Raw genomic sequence first — 18,605 nt, forward strand, 5'->3', positions numbered from 1 at the left:
TTGTTTTTTCTAGTGGACCATGTCTTCTCATTATGTGTCCAAAGTATGATAACCTCGGTTTCATCATTTTAGCTTCTAGTGATAGTTCTGGCTTAATTTGTGCTAACACCCAATTATTTGTCTTTTTCGCAGTCCATGGTATCTGCAAAGCTCTCCTCCAATACCACATTTCAAATGAGTTGATTTTTCTCTTATCTGCTTTTTTCACTGTCCAACTTTCACATCCATACATAGAGATCGGGAACACCATGGTCTGAATGATCCTGACTTTAGTGTTCAGTGATACATCTTTGCATTTGAGGACCTTTTCTAGTTCTCTCACAGCTGCCCTCCCAGTCCTAGCCAGAGACTGGGGTAAAGTGTACATAACAATGTGGGTATTTGTGAACATAGCATAAAATGCATTGCATTGGGGGAAATTGCTTTGGAAACGTGTGTATATTAGGCAAAACTGCACACAAAAATGTGTATATTATTTGCACTAAAATGCTGATGAATTTTCATGAGAGCCTTTTTTAAAAAAATAAAAATAAAATCCACATACTGATGTGGAAATCTGGAGAACTGAACTTGATACTGGAAAAATGTGTAGAAACCAAAACTGAGAGATTCACTCATCCCTAACTGGAGAGTGCCAGGTACCTAACCTCGCATCTTCAGCATGTGTTCTATCATTGGGCTATGATCTCTCCCAATATCAAACTGACATTGTTTCCTGCAAGTTTTGTCACCTTTGGAGAATACTAAATTTAGCCGTCCAACAAGGCCCTCTATCCAGCCCTCAAGTCTTTCCCTAGGGCCCACTGCATCTCCATACAAAAACCTTTTGCTACCCTACTCTGAGCAATACTCAAGCACTTTTGCTTGGCTATGATTTGTCCTTGAACTGCAATAATGCCGCTTGCCTGGAAGGAGAGATGGGTCCATCGGTAGACGTCTCAGTCTTTTGTATGGCTCGAATGTAGCCTACTGTACAACTGTCACATCTATTGGTCCACCCATTTTTACCTCTGATCCCGCCCACCAACAGCATCCGGCCCCCAGAACGTTGTGTACAAGGGAATGTGGCCCTCGGGCTGAAAAAGGATCCTCGCATCTGGCCTACACCATTACCTTGTCCGAATAACTTCACTGCCACACTTAGAGGTAGATGGCACAGTTTCCCCGGCAGGAGTACTGAATCGGGAAACGCTGTTTTCGTTTTCCTTTGGTTTTGAAATGTTGTTTTCACTTTCCTTGAGTTTTGGGTTGACATGCTTTTTTAGAGGATCTTCTAGGCCTGGGTTTTGGCCTGTGTTCTGGCTTCCAGCCAGATTGCCACCGCTTATGCAGGAAATACTATTGTTCTGCAGCACGGCATTAACACCAATGTCCTTTTGCTTTTGGCAGCTCTTAGAGCTATTTGCCTGCCCACGTGCTTCTTTAGTGGTTTCAGACTGGGCCATCTTGTCTTTCATGTGCAGACTGCAGTTGACGTTGGAAGGGACCATGTGAGGCACATTCACCTTTTCACGTGCTCCATCACCATCATCCAACTTTTTCTCCCTTTTGTTTTCTAAGAACAGAAATGAGATCAATGGGGAAAGCATTACTTCTATGTAGAGTCGTAATCATTGCCGCCTTGAGCTCCTACTGGGAGAAAGGGCGGGATATAAATCTAATAAATAAATTAAATAAATAAAATAATCATTAACATGCTGTGACTTTTCTGTGATCTGGAATAGAAGAACAAGGAAAAACATTCCTTGGGAGGCATTGGGGTATCTTCATTTGGATAAGCTGCCCATGGAGATAGTAATCTTTTTAAATCCTTTTTTTAAAAAAAATGTTTTTAAGATGTTTTGTTTTTGATTTGTTTTAAGATTTTTTGTGTTTTTTCCTTTGTTTGATGCCCTGGGCTCCTTCTGGAAGAGCAGGATAGATATTTAATTAATTGTTTAATTAATTTGTTGTTGTTGTTGTTAATAATAATAACAATAATAATATTATAATATAATATTGTTTGTTGTTTGAGTGCCCCTGGATGTGACAGTATGCCCTGACATAGAGTTGTTCCCATGGGCATTCTCTGGAAAGCTAGAAGCAACCGTGAGACTTCTTTTTCTAAGTGTAAAGAGAAGAAAAGACACACACCCCGTCACCTCATTTAAACCAAGGTACGCCAGCTCTTTTTCTAAGAAGTTTGCCTCCCCAACCCCTGCCCCAGCATCTGAATATTCACACACACCACATCTATGGAGGACAAATGAAAAAGTGCAAAAGTGGGAGGGAGTTATATTCAGCAAAGAATTATCATATACTAATATACTAGCCTGGCCACAGTTTTGTATATTCTGATAACTTCCCCACTTGATTACTGTAATGTGCTGTGCATAGGACTGCCCTTGAAGATGATCCAGAAACTACTCCAAGGGCAGAATGATGCTACTCAAGCACTAACGGACGCCAGGGTCATAAGACACCTGTCTTGTGAGATCTGCACTGGCTGACTATATGTTATCAGGCCCATTCTTAAGGTGCTGCTGTTAATGTATGAAGTCCTGAACAACTTGGGACCTAAACATCTGATGGAGCATCTCCACTAGTTCCAAGCTGCCTGGACTCTGAGATCAGCAGAAGGGGCCCTTCTTGACATGTTCTCCTCCCCAAGCAAGCATTGCTTGCTGTGTAATTTATGTCTGAACTTAATAAAACTAAATGCTAAGCTTTCTTTAATTGTGGTTATTTTTTAATGCCTCTTAACAACTGGAGCAATGGTACCAATGCTTGTCAAACAGACATGTTCTTATGCAAAGGGATTTGCGCCTTTGGCATCCATAGTAACACATTGGCCCATTTCATTATAAACATTAGGTGTAATGTGTATAGTAGTGGCTGGTTCCCCTTCGAACTGATAGGGCTGAGTTCTAAAATGGCAACACTGACAATGAGGAGGACGCTGACAGCCAGTGCCACCACCCTCTGGACTGGCAGACAAAGGGGGGCTGACTGAGGTTGGTGGGGTGGTGCCCCATTTGCCTAATGGGCCAACCTCCACTGAGTGTGTAGGATCAGTAAATTGACTAGAGATAGAGATGCATGTGATCTGAAGAAAGACAGGGCGAAGGGTGGGTTCCCTCCTTCCCTAAATAGTAGCTCTCCCTGGAGCTGGGCCACATACCAATGTGCCATTAACCATCCGAACAAGGGACTCTGCAACAGCTCTGCAAATTTGTTCATCTCAATGCATTTGTAAGTACCTTCCAAGGAATTCTTGCCTTCTGCCTGGATTCCTTTGTTGGTAGGTGCATGCTTTGCTTTTGCACCTTTCTCTTCTGGTTTATCTTTCGTCTAAAAAGGAAAAGAAAAAGTCCAGTGAACATAAGAAGTGTCTGCTAGATCAGGTCAGATGCCCATCTAGTCCAGCATCCTGTTCTCATAATGGTCAACCATAGCGGTCAACATCTTGAGGGCACACTGACTACCCCTCTTATATACAGTGGACTTTCACCTCCTATAGAGCTGCCTTGTGCTGAATCAGACCACTGTTCCATCTGGCCCAGCGCTGAGTACTCCTGAAATTTTTTAGGGCTTCGGGAAGGGGTCCCCTCCCAGGGTTGCTACATGAGATGCTTTATCTAGAGCTGCTGGGGCTGGAATGATGGTATAATGGATGGATAGGCTGTGGGCAGCACTCCAGAGCATGACAGGAACAAAGATTGCAAGTTGCGATGGAAGAGCAATCAGTCAGTGGAGACTGGTGGCTCAGATGTCAGTGGGGCAGTTAATCTGCTCCGGGTTTTAGTCCAAACCTTTCTCCGTGAAAGGTTGGACTAAAACCTGGAATGGATTGTTTTATTTCTTTGTTTGTTTATTAAATTTATATCCCGCCCTTCCTCCCAGTAGGAGCCCAGGGTGGCAAACAAAAGCACTAAAAACACTACCCTATTCAGATTCACTGTCCTACTGACATTGGAGCCATCAGTCTCCACCAATCAGAGTGTAAACCAGGAGTCAGGACTAGTGGAACAAGCCAGAAGTGATGCCCAAAGAGCAATCAGGACCAGAGAGCAACAAACCAGGTGAGCATGACTAGAAAAGCAAGGCATACCAGAGCAAAACACCACTAAGACAGGTAGTCCTCTTCTACTCTTACCTGCCCTGAAAGAGACAATGTTCTTCACTGAGAAGCTGAAGTTGTGCACTTCACCACATGGAGCAGTGGTCAGCAGTTCCAACACACAGAAAGCATGTGCTTGCTGCCACTAAACAATGCCTCCAGCCCCTCCATTCACCAATTCACCCAGCGATTTCAACGTCAGGCAAGTAGAATCTCAGAACTGCATACTTCTTGAGAACTGGGTATTTATTTACCCCTGGGTATTTATTTATGGCTAGGATCATTTGACCAAAGGAAAGATGCCCAGATGTTTATACATTCCACTGTTGTATCTTTACTAAATTGGTGTTGAGCTTATCTGGTCTTCTGAGTGATGAGAAACCCATCAAGGAATTTGGCTGAAGAAGGCATGCTCCATTTAGTGATGGGTGAATCTGACAATTTTGGTTTTTCTCCGTTTCTCATTTTTCCAGTCTTTTCAGTTCTCCACATTGCCACATCCGTTTGCAATTTTTAAAAAATCCTCATGAAAATTCATCAGCATTTTTGTGCAAATTTAGCCTAACAGACACGTTTGTATGCAGTTTTGACTAATATACACATTTTTGCAAGGCGTTCCCCCCTAATGTAACACATTTTTGTATATTATTTTTGCCAACAGATGCATTCTTAATGTAAACTTTATCCTAGCATATGCATTTTTGTACCCATTATTTCATTGGAGAATGGCACTACAAAATTTGAAGAAATGCAGATGCCAAAGGACGGCTGTGTTTCAGTTTGGCGATCATTTCAGAAAGTGTGAGTTAAGTAAATTCACCTTTAAATAAAAATGCAATCAAATTTCTCCTCCATCCCTAGTTCCACTGAATAGTTCTGCAACTGTTCTCCATTCACTGATAAAAGCATGCAAATGAAATGCAAACTAAGTCATCTTAGAACCTGGCTACTAATGTGAAGCCAGTCTTAGTAACTGGATTGCAAAATACCATGCAGGAGAGACAAAAAAGAGTTACAGACCTGCATTTTATACAAAGTAGCTTCCATCTTAGGGCCAAACTAGAGGTGCCTCCAGACTGTCACTATTTTGCAGAAGGGATTCAAGCACATACCAGGATATTTAGGTCTGCATAATTAAATTGGATTAAAAGACTCTGTTGCCCTAGAGCAACAAATCTACTTTAAAAAAGAAATAAAGGCTTTTTTGCAATTAGGAAAGTAGAAAGGAAATGCATTGAAAAGTATGGAATGAGCAGATGATTAATGGAAAAACTTAAGAACACCCCACAAACACATTGGAATGAATGCTCAGTAAAGACCAGATATAATCTAACCTTTGTGTAAAAAAAAAAAAAAGCATCAGAATGAATGCTCAATAAACAGGTCCTGTGAAAGAGCCCTCTATGAGACATCAATGCACACAATTAGCAATTGCAAGAATGACTTTTTGAAAGTAAATTGCAGGTACTGACTTTTTACAAGTATGGAAACAAACAAACAAAAACCCTTCACAAGTAACACAGAAAAGAGAGAAAGGTCAATTAGCAATGAGGTCTGAGAAAGTTTGCACAAATGAATTTACAGTATCATGGGTTGTATCAAATGCTAGTCATGCTCAGAGTAGATAAGAACATAACATAAAAAGAGCCTGCTGGATCAGGCCAATGGCTCATCTAATCATGCATCCTGTTCTCACAGTGGCCCATCAAATGCCTGTGGGATAGGGTTGCCAGGTTCATGGCCTGAGACTGATCCTGTATCTTCAGGAGAAGAGAAAGTCAGCCAAGCGCAAGTGTTCTTGCAACATTGTAATGGGAAAAACCACAAGATGGAATTCTCCCTTCCCCCTGCACACCTTTTAAAGATACAGAAGACCTCTTGGTTGCCAGGCCCAGCCTCCAAGAGGTCTTCTGCATCTTTAAAAGGTGTGCAGGAGGAAGGGAGAATTCCATCTTGTGGTTTTTCCCATTACAATGTTGCAAAAACACCTGCGCTTGGCTGACTTTCTCTTCTCCTAAAGATACAGGATCAGTCTCAGCCCATGAACCTGGCAACCCTGCTGTGGGAAGCCCACAAGCAGGATCTGAGTGCAAGAGCACTCTTCCCTCTTGCAGTTTCCAGCAACTGGTATCTGGAAGCATACTATTTTTGCCTATGGAGGCTGAGCATAACCTTCATGGATAGCAGCCACTGATAGCGTTTTCCTCCATGAATTTGTCTAAACCTCTTTTAAATCCATCCACGTTGGCGGCCAACATTGCCTCTTGTGAGAGCAAATTCCATAGTTTTACCTTATGTGCTATGTGAAGAAGTACTATCTTTTATCCGTCCTGGAATCTTCCAAATTCAGTTTCATTAGATGTCCACAAGTTCTAGTGTTATGAGAGAGGGAGAAAAGCTTTTCTCTATCCACTTTCTCCGTGCCATGCACAACTTTATGCACATCTATCATGTCACCTTTGACTTGTTTTTTCTCTACACTAAAAAAATCCAGATACTGCAACCTTTCCTTATAGGGGAGTTGCACCATCCCCTTGATCATTTTGGTTGCCCTTTTCTGAACTTTTTCCAACTCTTCAATATCCTTTTTGAGGTGATGCAACTAGAACTGTACATAGTATTCCAAATGTGGCCACACCACAGATTGGTATGACATTGGCAGTTTTATTTTCAATACCTTTCCCAATGATCCTAACACGGAATTTGCCTTTTTCACATCTGCCGCAGCGTTAAAATCCATTGAAATTCATGGACATGACTAATGTGGGTCCCTTAATTTCTATGGGTCTACTCTGAGTAAAAAATGTAGTTGGATGCAACCTCATGTGGGCAGGACCAGTAAAAAAGAAAACTCTCATACACCGTCAGCCTCTTAAGCATTTCTCACCCATTTATGGACATCCTCATCTTGGAGTGTTTTTTAATAGGGATAGCTGCAAAATTTAGGCTGTGTTTCACATTAATTATGGTGGTGGAGTATTTTTATTTACATAACTTCACTTGACATATTTATTTTTTCTCTGTTTGATCAGACTAGCAAACACATTAATACAGTTTTTAGATAAATATGATTATATTCTGAGGGGTTTTTTTAAAGACACTGACAACGTGGGGAAGATTTAGAGGAGGTACAAGCAGAACCTAAAAAGTCAGCAGTCTTCAATCTTTTCAGATCCAAGACTCACCTTAAGTCCCAAACTGCAGCAGGTGCTCCATTTTCAGTGTTTTACCATATAGATATCTCTCTTTTTTCATGCAACAACTTGATCTGAAGGAAGGCAAAGCTCCCACATTTTTAATAGTTGTGGGTGTCTTGCACACCTAACAAAATATTTCCTTCTACAGAACTATTGCTAACGACATAACTCTATGATCCTTTGTATCTGATAACTCTTCACCATCTCCTTCTCTTTCAAAAATAAACACACACAAACAAAAGGAAAATAGCAGTGATGCCCTACTGCTGAAATACATCTTTGGTCAGAGCATGAACCACTTCAAGGGTCCCACCTGTCAGCTAAAGACCAGTTGCCTAGATGATAAAGCCATACAAGGTGTGGGGATCTAAACGAGGGAGGTATGGGGGACCTGTGATCCCTTCAGATGTTGCTGGACCACAACTCCCAACGTCCCTGACCTTTGGCCATGCTGGCTTGGGCTGATGGGTGTTGGAGTCACCTGGAGGATCACAGGTTTCCTATCCCTGGTCTAAAGAAATGCAATATAATTTCTCCAAAAGGCACAACTGGTGTGGAAGATCCCAAACAAGGAATGAAAAAAAAAAGCCCTCACCTCTTCTGTGATTTCAACTGGACTCCCTTTCCGCCAAGGGATGCCACCCTTCAGGATGAAATCCAATACCTTAGAGTTTTTGAAAGTCTCTCCCAAACATTTCACAACCTTGTCCACGGAGTCTACCATTTTCTCCATCTTTTCCAACCTTTCCCTATACTTTGAAGCATCTTGATGTGTCACTTTCATAAGCTTTAGGATCTCCGTGCAGGTACTTTGGGTGTCCTTCTGATGAACCCCATCTTCAGATTTCAGACCTCTTTTTACTACTCCACCGATCTGGTCAGCAGGTGTCTGGGAGACAGTGAGCCTGTGAAGGCCTTTCCCCAAATCATCAATCCCTTCGATGACCTTCTGGAGCTTCCCCGTCCAGTCTTCTTGGAAATTTAACAGTCTATCTACCTTCTCGTTGAGTAGGCTCAGTTTTTTGTCCATTGTGCTTAAACTGTTCCCTTTTGTAATGCACAACTTGTTTACAAACACTTCTTCAGGCTCCTGATTGCTTTCAGACATTCTGACAAGAAAAGATTACGTTGGTTGCCTGTAACTTGTTGGAATTAGAGGGCACCTCTATGACATTCCATCTCGATTTGGAACAAAAGGAAAATTCTAGGACACTCTGGGAGTGCGTCATTGATTAGCTGCTATGTAAGATATTCTTCATTTTGTATTAGCAATTTTCTTCCTGCAGGCTTAGAATGATCTTAACTTGGCGGTGGATTTGAGGGCTTTCCCCCCCCTCCCTATCAGCTTCCTGACGTCACAGAATCATTTAAGATTCCTTCCTTGAGAGGCTGTTGATAAGCAAGCATGTTAGGAATTGGCAATGGCTGTGCACTGGACATCTCACCCAGAGATGGGGAATGTTAGAATTTTGTGTCGGTTCCCCCCCCCCCCAAATTCATTGGGGAAAACCCGCAGTGTGAATTAAAACCCTAGAAAATCCTTTATTTTATCACAAGAAGGGAAGTCTGAAATAGAGTTGGGCATGTTGCAGTGAGGTCTGAAAGGCGGAAATGTGTTGTCAAACATACAGGCATGTCCAAGGTTGGCCGCCAGTTGGGATTTAAAAATAGACTGTAATGTCAGTGATATGAAGTATGTATCTATCACCAGCATGCCTTTGTCAACTGAAACAACTCAAGCTAAATTCTTTCTTTGGTGCCAAGAGAGCCCCCAGTGTAAAAGCAGCTCCTGCCCCCCAAAATCTTTTCCACAAAATGGCATGTCAACATTGTTTCCACAATTAACAGTAAAATAATTAACCTTCAGTCCTCAAAAAGAAAGGTGGCCCGCAGGCACCCTCTTGAGTGAGAATGCATACCGATTTGTTTACACAAAGTTTGCAGTAGGGTTGGAGGAGAAATTCAATTCATTTTGCATTTAAAGTCAAATTTATCAAATTTGCACTTTTCAAAACAATATAATAACTGAAACACAGCCATCCTTCAAAACCTGTACTTCTCTGAATTCTGTGATGCAGTTCTCCAACCAAAGTTTTTTAAAAATTGCCACCCTGGGCTCCTACTGGGAGAAAAGGCGGGATATAAATCAAATAAAGAAATAAAGAAATAAAATGTGAATGTTAAGGGAAAATGTGCATTAAAAATGAATATGTTAGTAAAAATAAGATACAAAATGCATTCTATTAGGAGGAATTGCTTGCAAAAAAAGTATACATTTACCAAAACTGTATACAAAAATGTGTTTATTGGGAGAAATTTGCACTGAAATGCTGAAGAATTTTCATGACAATTTTTTAAAAATTGCAAATTTCTTCAGAAATGTGGAGAACCAAATTTCAGATTGGAAAAATGAGAAACTGAGAGAACCTAGATTGCCAGATCCTTCCATCCCTCATTTGCAGGGAGGTTATATCCACTGCTTTACTGAGCATTCATTCCCATTTATTTGCACTAGGGATGAGGTAGAAATTCAGATGGGTTCACATTTTAATGCAAACCAACTTAATTTCCACTTCCTGCAACAGCATGCAGACCAATGCAACTATCCTTCAAAATCCCCAGGCCTCCAAATTGTGTGATGCAGTTATCCAACTAGAAAATGTCTACAAAAATGCATCTAATAGGAGAAAGTGTGGATAAAAATTAATATGTGAAAACAGCATACAAAAATGCATTATATACGGGGGAAATTGCTTGCCAATATGTGTATGTAAGGCAAAATTGCAAACAAAAATGTGTATATTAGGAGAAACACACTCTAGGATGCTAATACATTTTCATGGCAACCTTTTTTTTTAAAAAGCAAAGTGATGCAGAAATGTGGAAAACTGAGTTAAAACTGGAGAATGAGAAACCAAAATTGACAGATTCGTCCATCCTTAGTGTGCAGGGAGGTTATATGTTATCTCACACTTTCCATCACATCCTTTACTGCAAAAAGTCTGGTTTCTTCTTTTAAGCAGGTTTGTTGCACAACTAGTTTTTGCTGTGTAGCCTGAATTTGCCAGCATGTGATTGAGCCCCACCCAGAAAATAGCAACAGTCTGGAAGCGGCCAGAGTTTTGCTTTGCTGATACTTTGTTTTCCCTACCAATGATCTTCTGGGGGGAGTTAGCACTAATGACACTCATTGAGACAACAAAAAAAGATATGCCTGTTAGAACTGCATTCACACAAACAAAGGGAATGAGTATGTGGTTCTACTATGAATGGTTATTTAGAAGGACTTACCTCACTCCGCTACTGTGTGTATCATTGAGGTGGACTTTCCCTACAAACAGGATCACATTAAGAGCCAGAGAAAGTGTTATTTTTGTCATGGGGATGCCATCAAATATGGCCCCTCGTGGGCCATATCTGTTCCAGCTGTTAGAGGACCTGGGACACTTGGAGGACCCTAGGAAGGTGTTCTCAGGTAGCCCACATCTCTGTGTAATCCCACCTGACCCTCATCACCATTACTGCTGATAACTATCTTTATAACAAGTTTCTAAGGAAACTGAACAAAAAAACAGTGCAGAAGTTGAGGAAAAGGGAGCAGAGAGATTTTGTCACTTTTCAGGCCTTGTGCATAACAGGGAGATATTCAACCAAACATACAGAGGAAAACTCCCTCAGAACTACACAACCAATCACAGCATGTGCTACCTCAGCAAACATCACGTCTGGTTGCTAAGCAACACCTCCACCCATCCCCTTCTTAGTTGGTTGACTTTAACTGTAGCAGAATTAACCCTTAAGTTGCGAACTGAATTATTGTTGTTATTGCCCTTCCAACAAAAGGAAGTGCCTTTGTGCTCCACGCGATTAATCTGTGCCTGCACATTCTGTCTCTTTGCCTCCTGTGTATCTTTCATGCACAGCATCTTCCTTGCATGGCTTTCCTAGAGAGCCATGGCTAACTCGCAGCCCTCTCGCCAACACTGGGAATAGCTACCCAAGCAGTGACTTTGGCATCTAGGTCTCTCACAACAATAGCCTCAGTGTGTGCTCTCTGGCATGCTCATCTGCCAATGTATATCTCCATGACATTTTCATTAGACGTCATTTGCACATACAAGAATAATTTATCAGTTGAGGAAAAAAGGCATTTGAAACTTAGCCTCAGCAATTCCACAACAGCAGCAAGCCAGGCAGCAGTAACGGCTTGAGCATGTGAGACAGACATTTGCACAATGCCCAGAAACAAGTGTTACTTAGCACTTGAGTGTTCAAAGCACTGCACATAGTTTCTCATGTTGCAAACCTTACAACAATCCTACAAGGTAGACTAAGACCATTATCTCCCTATTTGAGAAGAGAAGACAGAGAAGATATGATAGCACTCTTCAAGTACATGAAAGGTTGTCACATAGAGGAGGGCCGGGATCTCTTCTCGATCGTCCCAGAGTGCAGGATGTGGAATAATGGGCTCAAGTTGCAGGAAGCCAGATTTCAACTGGACATCAGGAAAAACTTCCTAACTGTTAGAGCCATATGACAAAGGAACCAATTACCTAAAGAGGTAGTGGGCTCTCCAACACTGGAGGCATTCAAGAGGCAACTGGACAGCCATCTGTCGGGAATGCTTTGATTTGGATTCATGCATAGAACAGGGGGTTGAACTTAATGGCCTTATAGGCCCCTTCCAACTCTACTATTCTATGATTCTATTGCAGGGAAGGAGAGCTGAGGCAGAGAATAACTTGCATAAGAACATCTAGTGCATTCATGACAGAGATGAGATTCAGACCAAGAACTCCTTAATTCATAGTTTAATTGTTTAGTGACTATGCACTGCCAGTTTTAGTAACTGGCATGATGCCACCCAGCAAACCAGGACAGATTTAATGTCCACAATTAAGTCATTGCAGCCACACTTACATGAACAAGGCCTAAGCAGCTTCAAGATAATCCTATGGTCAAGGTTTTTGCATGACAGTTTCACAAATAACAAACCAGATTAGCAAGGATTAGATTAACATTTAATGCTTTAACTATGTTGTTGAATTTTACAAGCAGAGAATGTGAAGATTTGATTGTCAGTCTTTTAACTGCACAAGAATTGTTCTTGCTCAACATTGGAAAAATGTAACAGTTCCAAAGTGCTAGCAATAGCACATATGTATAAATTAAATAAATAAGTGAACTGAGATGGCTTATCAGAGAAATGGATATATTGTACAAATTGCATTTCCATGCCCCCAAATGGCTTTGTTTTCATTTTATATTGGAATAATCATTTGGGGTTAGACAGATTAGATCTCTCTATATTTGGAGAATATACAATTGCATGTGTAAAACCTTGCTATAAGAGAAAACAATGAAAAAGAGAGAATATTGACTACATTAAGGGAAAGTGAGCATATTAGGGGATAGTGACTATACTAGAGGAAAGTGTGCACAAAATAAATATACTGGTGAAAATAACATACAAAGATGCATTACATTAGGATAAATTGCTTGCAAAAATGTGTACATTAGTCAAAACTGCATTCAAAATTGTATTTATTAGGAAAAAGCCACACTAAAATGCTGAAGAATTTTCATAAGATTTTTTTAAAAATCACAAATTGTTGCAGAAATGCGGAGAACCAAATTTAAGATTAGAAAACTGAGAAACTGAGAGAACTGAAATTGACAGATCATTCCATCCCTAGTAGTGACTTCCGTGTGATTTAGGTGGTTGTCAGTTCAAATGTTAAAATGGTGACACAAAAAAATAGCTGAGCTCTATGGGGTAAATTAGGAATTCAAATATGAGGCCCATGAAACAATAAACCATCTTGCTCCACCACGTAATCCTAAAGGCTGACATTAGCACCTGGCATTCTTGGGCATCTGCCTGGGCCCCAACACCCTGGTAGAGCCCACTACTAATGCTGGCCTGGCCCTGGCAGGGAGCAGGTGGGGACGATCATATAGCTGTTCATAAATCTGTCCTCTGTGAGTATGTTTAATATCTTGGCCACTAGCTGTTTAGGGACTGAAAGGTCAATATGGACACTTATCCATCTCCCTAAATGCAGTGAGTCAATACTTCAATGGAAATAAATAACTGAGAGTCAGGGATGGAAGGGCAGGTGTCAACGTTTTTCCAGCAACAAAAACTATTGCCATTTGAATTGCCTCCAACAAAAACACTACCTAGAAGGCAAGTAGGATTGCCAGCTCTCTGGTTTTCATCCGGAGAGTTCAGTTTGTGGGGGTCCTCTCCGGGTGAGTCACCTTAATCTCTGGACTTTTAGCTTTCATTTAAAAAAAAAATTTCTAGGTAGTCTGGTTCAAAAGATATAAACCTAAATGTCAGCCACTGCCCCCCCCCCGCAACTTCTGTGAGTACTGGCTGCTCTAATCCCTGCCCTTTCAGGTTTTTAGCCAATAAATTAAGTCAGGGTTGTGGCTGACAAGATTTGTTGACCCCCAAGCAATAGCTAAACCTACAGTTTCCTTTTCCTGGTTGTGTCACATCAGGAATTCAGTAAACATATAGCTTTCAGCAGCATAGAGCATGCTTTCTCTGTACAGGATTGGGAATTGCTTCTGAGTAAACATGCATAGGATTGCACTATAACAGAAAACCGCAGCAGGATCTTGCTAGGCATAGAAGTGTACATTCAGGGGGGGTTAATTACTTGCAAAAATGGCATATATTTTATCTTTCAAATAATTTTTGAACAGAAGTTTTAAACAGTGTACATGCTGCAGTGTTATACCTTTCTAATTAAGGAGTCAAACAAGTTTAAATTTTACTGGACTGTTGAAGAGGGCAGTTTATTTGTATTATTCATAACCTGTTTTGAAAACCTTCCCAATATGAAGCTTTTCTGGGATTAAAGCTGCAATGCTAATTCCACATACCTGGCAGTTAATCCCATTGAATTCAGTAGGACTTACTCTTGAGTAGACATGGTTAGGATTGTGCTGAAAATCAATGGGACTTTTGAGTGAACATAGAAAAGGATTGTGTTGTAAATCTTTGTTTCCCCGGGACTTCCCAGGAGGATTGCTCCGCCTGTGCTGCCTCTGAGACGGGCTCCCGTCTTGGATGAAACTTTTTCAGTTTTAAAACCAGTCAGAAGGGCTTTTTGACTGGGGATAATTTCTTCCGGATAAGGAAGAAACGTAGAGATTTCCCACACAGCTTTGTTGTGTTTGTTGGAGACTGGAATTCATTAGAATTGTCTGTGAAAGAAGGTCTTCCAGCAGCTCGGACGGAGCTAGGATTTCTAGCTAGCTCAGCTGATTAAGTGAGCCGTTTTTTTTTCTTCAAAGAAAAACGGATTAACAGGCAAGCATTCTCCTGTCTACGCTCATTATTTTGTTATCTATACAGCTAAAGAGATTTGTCAAAGAACCAGCAATTAAGAAATCCTGGGTGAGTCATAACCTTCTCTTTTATTCACGGAACTAAGGGGAATAAAATAAAAATAGCCTATCTTTTTTTTTATTGCAAAAAGCTGGCATGGAAATCAGCATTATAAAGATTATAAATGGATGAGGGGTTTCTAATTGGAAGAGAAAAAAAATTTTTTTTATTTATAAGACTTTTGAGTAATATATGTCTGGGACTATTTTTACCGGTCTACTTTTTTCTTTTCTTTTTTTGACGAATCTGCTCATTCTTTCTGCTACTAGTTATTTGGATGCTGTGAACTAAAGCTGTTTTTGCACTTCTGGACATATAAGAGATAAGGAAGTCCGTGCTGTCTAGAGTGTGACGTCAGTTGGTTTGAAAGATTAACTCCTTTGTAACTGGATAAAGAAATAAACTGTTCTTTGCTTGGGACATTGAAAATTGAAGGAGTTTTGTTCCTTTGGTTTTAAGAATGACAATTAAGAAGATGGTTGAGATGATGGATGTACAAGAAGGGACTTTATCTTTAGATATGTTTCAGAAAATAATGAATGGGATTAAGCTAACAAAACAAGAACTGAGAAATAACAGACAAGCGTTGAAAATTGATTTTTGCCAAATGAGACAGGAGCTGAAAGAAATTCAGGATTCTATGAGAAAGGAGAATAAAGATAGATCTGGAAAACCAAGAAAGGATGAAAGAAAAATTAAAGGCAAGGTTCAAACTATGGAGATTGGTTTAAATATGGACTTGGAAAAAGATTTGGATTTCCTGGCTGTGATGGATCCTGGAGACAAATATTACGGTTAGGAACTCAGTGCTGTCCCTGAAGGAATTGATGAAGAGATTGGAGATAAAGATATTATCGGTTCGAAAAAATTCTTGGACTGGAAGGATTTGATGGAACTTGAAATGGAGAAAGTTTACAGAATTAATCCCTGTTTTGTGTCAATGGAAAAACCTTCAAGAGATGTGCTAGTGTATTCTGTAAAAAAGAGGAACAGAGATGCGGCTTTGCAACAATACTTCAGTGATACGTTCGGAATTGATGGCAAGGAAATATCTGTGATAAAGGAAATTCCTATCAGACTCTTGTTATATGACTATGACAGCAAGATTATTGGGTGCATAAAGATGGAAGATGGAACCAACACGGATAATGGAAGAAGAGCGATTTGACTTAGTAGACTTGATGAGTTGGATTAATTGACATGTCTATCTAGAAAAAAAATTGATGGACATATATCTCAAGGATTGGAAACTTCTCTTTGACTTTTTGTGGAAGAATAAAATGATATGATGTTAATGAGATTTGATACCAACTAAGATAACCGCTGGAGGAAGGTGATTTTATAATCTATTAAGAGACAGGCTTGTTATATATTATAGACTTATAGCTGAACTACGACAAATCGGAAGTCAATAGTTTTTTTTCTTTTTTTATTGTATTAGTTATTTATTTGTGTTTTTTCTTTTTGTATTGTTTTGGTTTTGAAAATTTGAATAAAAATTAATTGGAAAAAAAATCTTTGTTTCCCCCTCTGATCGTTTTTTTTAAAGCAGTTAGGCAGTGCTTACTTAGGCGTCACTACTTTTATTTGGCAGGAAACTAAAACAGGGCTTTAAAAAAAATGTTCTTCAATGGCCAACTGGTTTTGACAATAAACTATTATATGGGGGGTATGTATTTTTACATCTCCAGTGTGTGTGTGTGTATGGAATATTTGCAACAACCCAATGAGGTAGGGTTGGAAGCCAAGGCTGCACACGATAAGAAATAAAGCCATTTAAAATCCAATAACCATAAAACACGTATAAAACAGTTGCAAAATACCTTAACATGGCACAATTCTGAGTTATTGATTGGGTGTGAACTTCCTTATCACTGAATTGCAGTTCTGTGCATGCTTCCCTGCCTGAGTAAGCCCCATTTAATACATTGGGACTTGCTTCAGAGTAAACATGCATAGGATTGCACTATAAATATATTTACAGGTTGTGTAAATAATAAACATCTTTGACATTCATGCTTATATAAATATTTCTTCATACTGTATCTTGATATGTATCTTGATTTTCCACTGTCCTTTGTCTCCCTTGCTCTCCATGCCATCTCTGGGTCAACACTCCACTACAATAGATGTCCCTAGGAACCAATCAGCATGAAAAGGGAGACTGCATGTTAGCTAGTGAGAAGAGTCTTCTCAGTGGCTGATTCACTTCCTTTCACTCTGATTGGCTCCAATCAGCACAAAAGGACAACGACTCTTTTCAGTGGCTAATACGCTCCCTTTTCATGCTGATGGGACCTGGCTGGGACCCAGCTCCCAAAGACGTAATGGGTCTACGACCCCCTGTGACCCTGAATGACTACACCTCTGTGCTGGACTACAACTTCTGCTCACCATGCTGGCTGGGGCTTATGGGAGCTGGAGTCCAAAAATCTCTGGATGGCCGCAAGTTCCCTGCTCCCCACTCCCAGCATTAGAGGAATGCAAATGAAGATTTTGATTCATTTAAGCAAACTATCAAGGACGGTTCATTTTTCCTCTGTTTTTTTTTCCCCTTGCCAACCCTCTCTCCCTTTTCTGGCATGCTTAGAGAAAGACCGGACAGAAAGGATGGGCTGGGCTGTTTGCATGGGGGACCAGGGCAAACAGTGGAACAGTCTACTGTAGGCAGCTCCACTGAGTGCATCACTCTTGGCATGCTTTGTGAGAATTTTGTATTAAGAGAATTCTGCCACCGCCACCCCAAAAAAAGACAGTGTATTCTGAACACAAATGGGACAGGGGGAAGACAACCGTACAGTGGTACTAAGGTTTTTGAAGAAAAGTAGAACAAAACAAAAATGAATGATAACGGGAAGAAGGGAAGGGGCCGTAGCTCAGTGGTCAGCCACCTGCTTGAATGCAGAAGGTCCCAAGTTCAATCCCAGGCATCTCCAGGCAGGGCCAGGAGTGAATCCTACCTGAAACTCTGGAGACCCACTGCCAGTCAGTGTGGACAATACTGATCTAGATGGACCAATGGTCTGACTCAGTACAAGGCAGCCTCCTGTGTTCCTAAGATCTATTCTGGTCACACAGACCCCTAGTCATGTTTACGTCTCTCTCTCTCTCTCTCTCTCTCTCTCTCTCTCTCTCTCTCTCTCTCTCTCTCTGTGTGTGTGTGTGTGTGTGTGTTATTATTGTGTATTCTTGTATGCCACTTTTCATCAGAGATGACCTCAAAGCAGCGCACATCAAAATAAATGCATAACATTTGCAAAAACCATCAAATACCATTAAAACCAAAACTTCAGCATCAGCCCCCCACAGTCGCCTGCTGCAGTCTCACCTAACTAACTAACTAAAACTAAGGGTCTGGATGCTTGAGACAAAATAGACTCCAGTAAATAAGAGTTTACATAAAAGTCATTTTTTTAAAGGAACGTGTATTAAAATATATATATATATATATATATATATTCCCTTACCGCAACATTCTTTATATAATCGGAAACGCAAGATCCTCCCATCCTCAAGCGAAGAGTCTTATGCAACGGAGATCCTTGATACAGCGTTCCCATTTTTGTCCTTCCCTTTGGCCTTGTTGGGGAAAGGCACCACCAGGCACTCTGCAGCTATTGACTGAATTAAGAATCAGAGCCCCATGGATCTTGCCATAACAGGCATTCCACCTTATCTGCCACTAGACCAGGCATTTCCGTCACTTTCTTATCTCTGAGTCCCTGCTTTTATCTGGATTCCTGCTGTTCACTTCCTGAACTGCTGATAAGGGCTGCCTGTGTGAAAGGAGAGGATGCTGAAGTGTCTGGGTTGAAGACCCCCAAGAGACGCCCTCATTGTACAACTCCCTTTGTAACTTAGCTATTGGACATGCAAAAAAAAAAAAAGTTGCCAGAGGAAT

General features: G+C 40.6%; 1 protein-coding gene across 3 annotated transcripts in view; it reads right to left on the minus strand.

Moving 5' to 3' along the window:
- The window catches only part of MYLK3 (myosin light chain kinase 3), a 37,517-nt gene extending 19,200 nt beyond the window's left edge, over window positions 1-18,317 (minus strand). Inside the window, exons 1-4 of one of the 3 annotated variants that reach the window (XM_061593721.1) lie at window positions 7,892-7,966; window positions 5,120-5,181; window positions 3,240-3,330; window positions 1,114-1,555 (exon numbers count right to left, since the gene is read on the minus strand). In XM_061593721.1, coding sequence (XP_061449705.1) covers window positions 1,114-1,555; window positions 3,240-3,330; window positions 5,120-5,146 — 560 coding nt within the window. In that variant the 5' untranslated portion in view covers window positions 5,147-5,181; window positions 7,892-7,966. Of the gene's footprint in view, window positions 1-1,113; window positions 1,556-3,239; window positions 3,331-5,119; window positions 5,182-7,891; window positions 8,595-18,171 lie in introns of those variants that run through there. The other 2 variants (XM_061593720.1, XM_061593719.1) reach the window with 2 other exon arrangements.
- Window positions 18,318-18,605: the final 288 nt, after the last annotated feature.

This window comes from Rhineura floridana, chromosome 13 (genome assembly GCF_030035675.1).
Source record: "Rhineura floridana isolate rRhiFlo1 chromosome 13, rRhiFlo1.hap2, whole genome shotgun sequence".
Lineage (NCBI taxonomy): Eukaryota > Metazoa > Chordata > Lepidosauria > Squamata > Rhineuridae > Rhineura > Rhineura floridana.